Raw genomic sequence first — 11,141 nt, 5'->3', positions numbered from 1 at the left:
GACCACCCTCTCAGGCCTCACCCTAGATCTACTAGACAAGACCCTCCTGTCTGGGAAGCAAGCCCCATGGGGCTGACCACTGGGGTAGCTCAGATTCCAGACCCGTTCTGAGAACCCCCAGCCTGCTGATGCCCTTGGCCACCAGAACCCCAAATCTGAGCCCGAAACTCCCATTAGTGATGCAGTGTCCTCCAGTCACTCTCTCTGGTGTTTGGACTCCGCACATAGCCACCCCGTCTCCTACTACATGGGTGCCCACTAGCTGTCCCAAGAAGGCTGCCATGGGGAGTGTGTGTATATCATCATTTGCAGAGGAAATAGAATCTGTGGGCTCGTCAATGCTCAGTGACAGAGGGCTGGGGGCCTGTGTGTGGCTCCCAGGCACGTCACAAACTCTGCCTCACCCGACCTCTGCACCCGCCTCAGTTTCCCATCTGTAACATGGAGATGGGCTATTGGTGCAGCCAACATCGCGCCACTTTGGAATTCCAGTGAAAGAGCTTGAAAAGCAGAAAGCACGGAAGTCCTGCCAGTCCACTCGTTCTGATTTTATTAAGATGGAGAGGATGCTGGTAGCTTCTGCCCATCAAAGACCTCCTGTATGCCGAGGGCTGCGCCTGGCTCTTGACATTTGTATCTCCCGCCATCCTCCTAATAACTTTCTTTAAGAAACACTTAATGATATCCATTGTCCAGATGAGACGCATGAGGCTCAGAGAGGTCAAGGAGCTTTCCCGAAGCCACACAGCAAGTAACCAGCAGAGCAAAAAGCAACCTCAGGTCAGAGCCCACCCCCACCAGGCTGCCTGGTACAAAGAGAAAATCTGGACTAAAGTGCTAACAAGGCAACAGGGCTTCTTCCCCCCGGGGCCATTCGGCCCCTTCTGCTGGAGGGTGTACACAAGGCAAGGCTCCTAAGAACTCATTGTGGGCAAAACACGATGGGCTCCCACTGTCTATTATTATCATTAAGCTCGATTATAATTAGAAAGAGGCAGGCAGGCTGGCTGACATCCCAAGAGAGCATCCTGTTCCCATCCATCCCTGAGAGCTGTCGCTCGGGCAGGGAGCCCCAGGCCAGCACAGGGGTGGGCATGGCGGGCCGGCAGCAGGCCTGCAGATGAAGGCCTGGCAGGGCCCCGGCCGCCCTACCTGTGACAGTGGACCATGTGGGTGACCGTCTCCTCCCACTGGGCCTTGATGTCTCTCAGCCGAGCCAGGATCTCGGTCTTCTGGTCCTCGTGGCAGCATGCCAGAAGGGCTTCGGCTGCCTGCAGCACCACATCCACCTTCACACGGCCCTCTGGCTCCAGCTGGCATATTTTCTGTTGTGGACACGAAGCCAGTAGTTAGACAACACAACAGCCAGAGCCTTGGGAAGACGGGGACATGACACGGAAAGAGGCAGGACATGGAGACCAAAGGAGCTGGGGTTCGAATCACAGCCCCTGCCCCTTCTCCCGTGACCTTGGGCAGCCTGCTGAGGGGTCTGGGGTGAGAGCGAGCTGTGATGGAGATTAATTAGCACAGAACCGGCCAGAGCTGTCCGATGATAGGAGTTCTTTTCCTTCCAAGGCTGGCCTATTTTCAGCTGTGTAAATCCAGACAAGTGTCACTGTCCCTGAACTTGGTTTTCTTGTCTGTAAAGTGGGAGTATAGTCGTACTCAGCTCTCAGAATTTTTTTTTCAGACTTCACTGAGAAAATGCACCCAAAGTGCATGTCCCAGGATGCGGGGCTGTGAGAATCTGCCTCTCAGGTCTACTGCCCAGAGCAGGCTTGGCCAGGGCCCCCTGTTGAGACTCCAGAATTATCTCTGACTTTAGAGCTGGCACCAAGGCCTCAATCCCTCAGCTGCTGCCACCAGTGACCACAAACAGGAACGTGACGGCAGGCTTGTCCCTAGGGGACCCTGGGCTCCTCGGATGGGTTCAGGATGCCCCATGGCCTTACCAAACTCCCTTAGACTCGCAGGGCAGCCTAAGAAGCTCCTGTCTGCCTGGACTCGGGGTCAGACCTGCACTGGACTGACCTGGTCCCTCCCAGCCTCCCAGGTTCCTGCCTCATTTTCTCTCACAGATGATTCCCTCTTAAACTTCTTGTACATTTAATGTCATCTTGGCCTTGGCTTTTTTAGAGGACTAAGGCTGACACACAACATCTAGCAAATAGTACAACTCTGATCAGCATCAGCTACTGTCATTACTCTGTTATTATTCCAGCTCTTTGGCAAATAAAGCCTGGCCTCTGTAGTCAAAATACAACTGGACTCCAATTCTACGGCTACCTGTGTGACCTTTGGTACGTAAATTCTCCAGGGCTGTGAAATGGGGGGAGACAATGGTTACGCTACCCAAGGTTATGGTAACCTGTGTGATAGGAGAGCCATTAGTACATGGCCTGGCCCTCACTGGATACTCCATCACTCCCCAGCTGTTCACTGTTATTACTACCTTTTACCTGCCTTTTGATTGTATTTACTGACAGCACAGCCTTTGCCTAAAGCTCCAGCTATTCCCCAGCCTGTCTCTCTGAGGCTGGCAATCGGATTTCTCAGACTGATGTCCCAGTGGGCTGGCCCATCTGAGCCCTCCCTGTGGGTGGGGTTGGGGAGGGCCTCCTGCCCTGTGCCATGCTGCCCCACTGATAGCCGTGAGGCCCCAGGCAGGTCACTCAATCACTCTGAGATGGTGATAACAACACCCTGCTTTGTCTACTTCATAGGGTTATAAAATTACTTTTTAAAAACACTGTTAATTAGATCATTGATATGTGAGTATACTTTATGAACCGTTGAGCAATTATGAGAAGACTCTTGAGAGTCCCTTGGACAGCAAAGAGATCAAACCAATCAATCCTAAAGGAAATCAACCCTGAGTGTTCACTGGAAGGACTGATGCTGAAGCTGAAGCTCCAGTCCTTTGGCCACCTGATGCGAAGATCCGACTCATTAGAAAAGAGCCTGATGCTCGGAAAGATTGAAGATGGGAGGAGAAGGAGACCACAGAGGATGAGATGGTTGGATGGCATCACCGACTCGATGGACATGTGTTTGATCAAGCTTCAGGAGATGGTGGAGGACAGGGAAGCCTGGCGTACTGCAGTCCACGGGATCACAAGGAGTCAGACACGACTGAGTGACTGAACTGAATTATGCAGACCCTCCTCCACCATGTGCAAATGGGCAATGATCCCAATCCTTTTTGTTACTTCATATGAGACTTCCCTGATAAACTCAGTTGGTAATGAGTCCACCTGCGATGCAGGAGACCCCGGTTCGATCCCCAGGTTGGGAAGATTTTCTGGAGAAGGGAAAGGCTACCCACTCCAGTATTCTGGCCTAGAGAATTCCATGGACTGTATAGTCCATGGGGTTGCCAAGAGTCGGACATGACTGAGCGACTTTCACATGAGAATGGTTAATGATGATGATGATAACAATCATTAGAGTACAGAGGGCTTCCCCGCCTACAGGTATTAGCAAAGAGTGAGATTAAGCAAGCTCCTTCCAAGGGCTGTGTCTGTGTGCTCTGAGTGAGGTGGGGTTGGGATCTGCAGGGCGAAGAACGGGGAGATTCCTCAAGAGAAGGAAAGAGCTTATGTTTGGGGTTTAGGAGCCGGGCGGAGCAGCAGGATTTGCAGGTCCAGAAGGTAATGGGGGCAGCAAACACCCAACAGGGACCCCCAAGTCCCGCTCAGCAGCGAACAGCAAAGGGGAAGACAGAGACACCATAGTGACTGGTGGCTCCAGGGCCACCATGGAATGTTCTGGACTAAGTAAGATCATCACCCAACCCCTGCCCAGAACATTCCACACCACTCGGGAGCAGGGCTCCCACAGGGTGGCGGAGGATGAATATCTTGTCAACCAGGGAGACCTATTTTGATTAGAAATAATAATAATAATTAAGAATCTGATTTTTCTGTGCTGGGGGGCAACTGAGCCCATGGGCCGCAACTACCGAGTCCTGCACACTCTAGACCCGCACACAGTGAGAAGACCAAGGACCGCAGTGAAGTGCTCACCGCATCTAGAGAAAGACCATGTGCAGCAATGAAGGCCCAGCACAGCCAAAAATAAATTAGAAAAAAAAAAAAAGAATCTGACGTTTCTGACACCCAGAGCTGTGGAGACCGGACATCCACTCCCAAGCTGGCAAGATGGGCACCATAGTGATTCCAGTTTTACCAGCAGGGGTGCTGGGAACCCGCAGACACTTCTCTGCAGAGAACCATTCTCTGCAGCACTTCATGAGGCCCCCTCTACAGCTGCTGCCCAATTTAAGCTCAGTCAGAACCCAGCTCTGTGAATGAAGAGAGCGAGCAGCTGGGGAAGAAGCGAAGTTCAATCTCTGCCACACCAGAAGGAACCAGCCAAGCCTCGAAAGGCCCCGTGAGGTCAAGGGCCCCTCCCCCAATGTCCAGTGTCCTGAGCATGTGAACTGCCCCAGGCCTCTGGACCTTTGCCCTCCGATTTCTGGCCAGGGAGGTACAGGCTGGACCAGGCAGACGTGGGAGACCTCAAGATTCACTGCCCTTTGCAGGGGGGTTTGCCTGTTGCCTCCTGCCAAAGAGAGTGGAGCTGGTCACAAAGGCTGGCAGCTCACAAGCCCCACCTGGCCTGATGCAGAAACCTCTGGCCCCAAACCAGAATATCAGCCAGAGGCAGGTCTGCTGCGGGCCTGGGGACCAGAGGCTGGGGCTGAGCTGAAACAGCTTTTGAGAAGCAGATTCCGCTTCCTTCGTTGCCCAGTGATTCTGCTCTTTGGCTGGTGTGCGGTTCTTCCACAGCCTGTCCCCAGCAAGGACGAAGTCCAGGAGAGCTTGCCAAGAGACTCGAGCCAGCTGGGATGGCATCACAGAACTGCAGCCGCAAAGCAATTCTGATTCAAAGGAGCCAGGTGAGGGCAACAGTTAGGTGGGGCTGGGTGGAGGAAAAAGCTCAGTGAGAGGAGAAGCAGGTCAGGAAAGCTGGGGGGATGTAGTGAGGGCTTTCCCTCTATGCAGTCAAGGCCAGAAGGGCATTCCCCTGAGTACTAATGTTGAGTACTGTGCTATGCTGAGTACTATGATGGGCACTCTCCTGAGTACTGTGCTGAGTACTATGGTGGGTACTATGCTAAGTTCTATGCCGAGTACTAGGATGGGTACTATACTGAGCACTGTGATGGGTTCTAGAATCCAGGATGAAAACAAACATGACCCAGTGCTTGCGGGCTGTGGTGGGGTCTGTAGACAAGAGCACAGAAGACTATAAAAGAGCCATAAAAGACCACAAAAGTGGAGCTCCAAGGAGGGGTGTGGGCAATCCAAGAAGCCTTCATGAGGAGGCAGCACTGTCACCGAGGGGGTCTGAGCCCCGTGGGAGAGCACAGGGTGGGGTGCCCAGGATTCGGCTCCCTCCACCTAGGCTCCTGGTCCAATGCTCAGGGTTTCACTCGATGGAAGTGCTCCTGAGGCTTCCGGGGCTCGTTCACTTGCCCTTGCCAACAGCCCTTCCGTAAGGATCACCTTTGCCTTCACCTAACTAAGCCTGACCCACCACCACGGGGTGATGAGCTGCCCCCAAACCATGCAAGGTGCAAAGGGATAGCGTGCTAAGACAGCAAGTGCCGTGCAGGGCTGTTCACAGACAGGGAGCATCAGGAGCTTGGACTGGGGCTGGGGGAGAGGGTCAGAAGAGACTCGTGGGCAAGGTGGCAGGCGTTTCACTTCACATTGCACACTCAGACCCAAACGAAGGGATTCCAAGCAGAGGCGACAGCACGCACCAAGGCTTGGTGGCAGGGAATCTAGGTTTCCTGCCAACAGGAGAGGATAGGTGCCTGGGAGGTGGGCTGGCAGGGGAAGCCGAGGCTAAAGAATAGGGTCGTGTAGATAGATGGTGGAGGACCTTTGATGTCAGGTGGAGCTGGCTTTTCTCTGGTGGGCAATGGGGAGCCACGGAAGGTTGCAGAGGAGGAGAAGAGTATCATGAACCCGTGTTAGGGACGTACCTCTTCCATACTTGTGTGGCTGCTAGACTACATGTATACCTGTCCCTGTGAGGCCATAAACCCAAGCATAGCGTGTGCTGCATCCCTTCCACTGGTCCAGGCTCCTACATGGAGATGGCCAGTGATGCTCTGAACTCAGCCCTGGGTTCAAGCCCTGACAAGAGCAATTCCTTTCATTCTGGCCCATCGCTGTGTCTAGGGATCCATTTCATTATTGAAAAGTGGGGACACTACATCACAATCTCGGGGCTTCTGGGAAGCAAAAGGTGAAAGCTGACATCACAGGCTCGAGCACTTAATAGCAGCTGAATGAACGTCACCGCCCTTCTCCCACTGACCTGGCAGAGGCACCCATTGATAAACGATAATCGGTGATAATGATGTGATAATGATGACAAAGGCTGAGACTGACAAGGGAAGGGACTTTGGCTGCCAACTCCTCTCCCCACCAGGCTTGCCCCCTCCCTTCAACCCTGGCCTTCCCAATCTCTGCCTTGTGCCAGGTGGTGGGTAGAGCCGGACTCCAGCCCGAGAAGAGTCAAGGCAGGGACCTCAGGCAGAGGGAAGCAAAGACGGGGTGGGAAGCAGGGCTGGGGCCAGCTAGGGGCAGAGACCACCTGGCTGCATGGGGCCTCCTGGCAGGACGGGCAAGCCAGAGAGTGGCCTCTGGAGCCTTACAATGAAAGCACGATCCTAGGACCCACGGCAGGAGCGTGTCAGAAATGTCACGTCCACCTCGTGGCTGAGAACCTGCACTTAAACCTCAGAGACTCCAAGACAGCAGAGTTTGAGAAACACCGGTCTGTCCACTTCTCAGACCAGTGGGTAACCTGAGGCCTGAGACGGAGGGACAAGGCCAAGGCCGCAGGGTTATCGAGGCCACAGCCTCCGCATACCTCGGTCTCCCGCAGCCTGGCCTCCAGCGCCGTGCGGGGCCCCTGGGTGTTGTCATTGATCTGCAGCCGCTCCTGCACAGCCCTCATCCACCGGCGGGCATCCTCCACGCTCCTGTCGAAGCCCTCCTGGGGCTGCTGAGTCATGGCACCTGCGGGGGCTAAAGACAGGACCCCGTGAGATCAGACAGACAGGTGAGAGTGCTTGGGGGCGGGGTGGGGGGAACAGGGAGGCAAGGGGGAAGGGGGTGCTGTGGAGGGGCCCCGGCTGGCTGATGGGTGGTGGGCAAGGGAGGCTGACCCTGGGGGTGGGCCCAGACCCCCAACCCCAACCCTTCCTGATGCTCTGATGCTTGACACTGGTGACACAGCCAGAGGCAATTGTGTTTGTCAAAGAGCCACAGGACACGAAATGATCCGAGAAGGAAAAACAGGTCTGGCCTCTCGGGAGGGCCTGGGCAGGGAGAGCAGGCCCAGTGTGTTGGGTTGGCAAAGACTCTGTCCTAGCTTCCCTGTGCCCCTCTGATGCTACTGTGGGACTCAGGAGCCACTCTCTTCTCTTTGGTTTGAAACCCTTTCAAAAGCCGGTCCTAAAACATGCACAGGCTGAGATGTCTGTGACAGATACTGAATCTTGATTGGAATGGATCAAAACCCTCAAACTAAAAAAAAAAAACACAATTTTTTGGCATCGGCCAGGCTGTCGCCAGCCCCTAAACCTCAGCTGGAATGAGCATCTCAGGCCGGGGACCCCCTGCGAGCCTGGTGTCTTGTTACTTCTACTGCTTCACCAACCTGGGTCCCAGGCAGATACTGGCTAAGCACTTTCACTGACCTACATAACCACCTGGGGTTTCCCCAGGGGGCGCAGTGATAAAGAATCTGCCTGCCAATGCAGGAGACTCAGGAGATGAAGGTTCAATCGCTGGGTCGGGAAGATCCCCTGGAGGAGGGCACGGCAACCCACTCCAGTATGTTTCCCTGGAAAATCCCATGGACAGAGGAGCCTGGCAGGCTACAGTCCATGGGGTCACAAAGAGTCAGGCACGACTCAGGCTCAGTTGACTGAGCACAAAACAGCATACACAACCTATACCTGGCAGCCACTGACAACCCACTGACTTTGCCTTTGAGCTGAGACCCATTGCCTTTGGGGACACCCGCCCCCCGGGCAGAGGTCTTCCTGGCTAAACCAATCCCTTTGCCATCCTGCCCCCTCCTCTCTTACCTTCTAGCTGTGGATACAAAGTTTCAGATTTTTCTCCTGTAATTTTCCTAAAATCCCATTAAGCCCAGGAAAAACTCTTCTGTGTTTCAGTTCTAGTTGTTTGCTTATGGCAACTATAACCCACTTCGGATTAGTTATTTATATCTGCATCTTATGTGAAAGGATTGTGTCTAGCTTATCCTCCACTCTCCCACAATGCCTTGCACAGAGTAAAGCCTCCATCAATGTTGAAACAGCCCTGCCTTGGCATAAACTGTCATGCACCCCACACCAACCACAGTATTTGTTAAAATGGCCAGACAAAACTAGGAACAACCCAGATGCCCAGCAACAGGAATAATTAAGGGAAGTATCACATACTTGTACTTCAGAATATTATGCAGCCAACAAAAAGTAAGCTTGAAATGAATTTGTGATGGAGAGTGCTTAGGCTCTAATGATAATATAAAAAAAATGCAACAAAATTTATCTTTAGCAACCCTGGCTCAAAGGGCTTCCCAGGTGGCACTAGTGGTAAGAAACGCCTCCCAATGCAGGAGACACAGGAGATGTGGGTTCAATCCCTGGGTCGGGAAGATCCCCTGGAGGAGGAAATGGCAACCCACTCCAGTATCCTCGCCCGGGTTGTCCCATGGACAGAGGTGCCTGTCGGGCTATAGTCCATTGCAAAGAGTCAGGCACGACTGAGCCCTGGGTCTACAGCTAATAAAAACAAAGGGACTTCCCTGGTGGGCCTTGCTTCCATTCCAGGGAGCGTGGGTTTGATCCCTGGTTTCAGAACTAAAATCCCACATGCTGCACGGCGTGGCTAAAAAAGTAAAAAATAACAACAAACAAAAAGACCAAAACCACAAAAGATTATGCCTAGAAAAGGCTGGTTAAGTCTCATCATTACAAAGCCCATTCCCTGGTGGTCCAGTGGTTAGGACACCACGCTTCCACCGCAGGGGGCACGGGATTGATCACTGGTCAGGGAACTAAGATACCCACAGCCTCACAATGCAGCTCAAACAGACAAAAAACAATGTCCACGTGATGAACTGGAGAGAGGGGTGTGGGCAAGTGGCAGAAGCCACATCCCACGTGACCTCAGGCCTCTTTGCTCCCGGCATGCTGTCCGTGGAGGCCATGTGGTTAAGGACCATTGTCTGGTTGGTGGAATCACAGTTGGAAGCTTTTCTGTTTCCTTATTTTTCTTCTCAGGCACTTTGTGAATTTTCCAGAAAGGGCAATCATTAAAATGAAAAAAAAAAAGAAATTCCTTAACATTGGCTGAATTGTTTGTTGTTTCTCAATCATCAGTTGATTGTTCAACAGGGGTTAACTGGGAATCTGGGCATCCTGCCCCACCCCGGCCCTGCACTGGGAGCTCTGCCATCAGACGGCAAGATGCACGTTGGACAAGGGGAAGGCAGTGGGGGGCCCAGGGTGGGCTTCCCTCTGGGACGTGGGCTCCCAGAGCTCAGTCTCCCAACCTGTTGTTTCTCCTTCAGAGCTGTTTTGATGTTTTTCTAACAACTTACTACGTTCCCTGCAGCCACCCCCTGCCTCTGAAAGCTTCCTTTGAAAAGCACATTAGAATGTGCAGGCGTTTAAATTGGTTCATTGTGGCTTTAATCTCTTGTCTGATGTGTGACTTGACTGGCTTCCAAAAGCTCAGCTTTTATGTGTTTACAAAGCGATGAATGGGAGGAGCAGAAGCAAGCTCCCAGAGTTTCGGATGACAAGGCACAGGGAAGCTCTAAGCACCACAGGGCACTGTGGTTTTGGAGACTGCTTCTTCCAGTTGGAAATGCCTGGGGCCTGGGAGGCGTGGTGGTTTGGAGACCTGGAAACACGTCGCATAGTACACTAGGGGTCCAGCAGGGTCGGGCAGGGAGCAGAGGGGCCCCAGACCCACGAACCAGTCTCAGAGGCGGGCTTCTAACCTCGGATGGGGGATCACTAATGGTAAGCTTGGTGAAGCTGCAGGCAGAGTTCAAGAGACCAGGGTCTGTTGGCCGGTTCTGCCAAACCACTTCATTCCAGGTCAATGAAACACACAGGAATTAAGCACAGGCCCCTAGCTAGGCTTGATGCTACAATCTAGGGAGCAAATAAGTGGGCACCATCCCTGCCCCAGGAAGTTTCCAGAAGAAAAGTTACATTTGAACATGTGTAAGGGCTGCAGCCAGGTTGAGGATTTGAGGCGAGAGGGATGGACTGTTACTGTGCACCCCTTCTCATAATGAAGGCTTTAAATGCTGAGACTAAAAGCTAGAATTACAAGGAAACCAATCATATTAAAATGTAGTCAACAAAATACTAAAAAGCAGGAATTTCCTGGCAGTCCAGTGGTTAGGACTTCACGCTTTCACTGTTGAGGGCCTGGGTTCAATCCCTGGTTGGGGAACTAAGATCCCTCAAGCTGAGTAGTGCAGCCAAAATAATAAAGAAATTCAATAAATAAACAATTCACAAAGAAAAAATAATTATTATAAAATACTAAAAATAAAAAAAATACTAAAAATCAAATTCATCACACACACACAATCTTATCAACACACTAAATCACAAGATCTAATAACAATGGGCCTAATAACTACCAGGCTTTTGAAATAGTGATGGGCATAAACTACATTTCGACATATCTACAATGATCGCAATGCAACATAAAAATATATGTGACAAAGTACAGCCAGGCTATTAGCAGAGTGGGCTTGGTTTTGGCTTGGCCTCCTGTGCAACTGAAGAAACTGCCTCAGTCAGAGGTCAGCAGTAATTCAATCTGTTGCCTTCCATCAGTCCATGGACTTGGGTAAGAATTCTGCTGCAAGCCTTCTCATGGCTGACAGGAAGGACAGCCTATTTCCTTACGGAAATTTAAAAGTTTAAGACTGGACTTCCCTGGTGGCACAGTGGCTAAGAATCTGACTGTCAATGCAGGGGACACGGGTTCAAACCCTGGTCTGGGAAGATTCCCCCTGCCACGGAGCATCTAAGCCCGTGAACCACAGCTACTGAAACCCATGTGCCTAGAGCCTGT

At 52.2% G+C, this 11,141-nt stretch overlaps 1 protein-coding gene across 1 annotated transcript in view; it reads right to left on the bottom strand.

Annotated features, from left to right (window-relative positions):
• Positions 1-11,141, bottom strand: part of SYNE3 (spectrin repeat containing, nuclear envelope family member 3) — a 68,585-nt gene that overhangs the window by 52,859 nt on the left and 4,585 nt on the right. Inside the window, exons 2-3 of the mRNA XM_010851433.1 lie at positions 6,892-7,049; positions 1,153-1,325 (exon numbers count right to left, since the gene is read on the bottom strand). Coding sequence (XP_010849735.1) covers positions 1,153-1,325; positions 6,892-7,035 — 317 coding nt within the window. The 5' untranslated portion in view covers positions 7,036-7,049. The remainder of the gene's footprint in view (positions 1-1,152; positions 1,326-6,891; positions 7,050-11,141) is intronic.

This window comes from Bison bison, unplaced genomic scaffold, assembly GCF_000754665.1.
Source record: "Bison bison bison isolate TAMUID 2011002044 unplaced genomic scaffold, Bison_UMD1.0 scf7180017864302, whole genome shotgun sequence".
NCBI classification, from domain to species: domain Eukaryota; kingdom Metazoa; phylum Chordata; class Mammalia; order Artiodactyla; family Bovidae; genus Bison; species Bison bison.
This window is presented reverse-complemented; position numbering and strand designations above follow the sequence as displayed.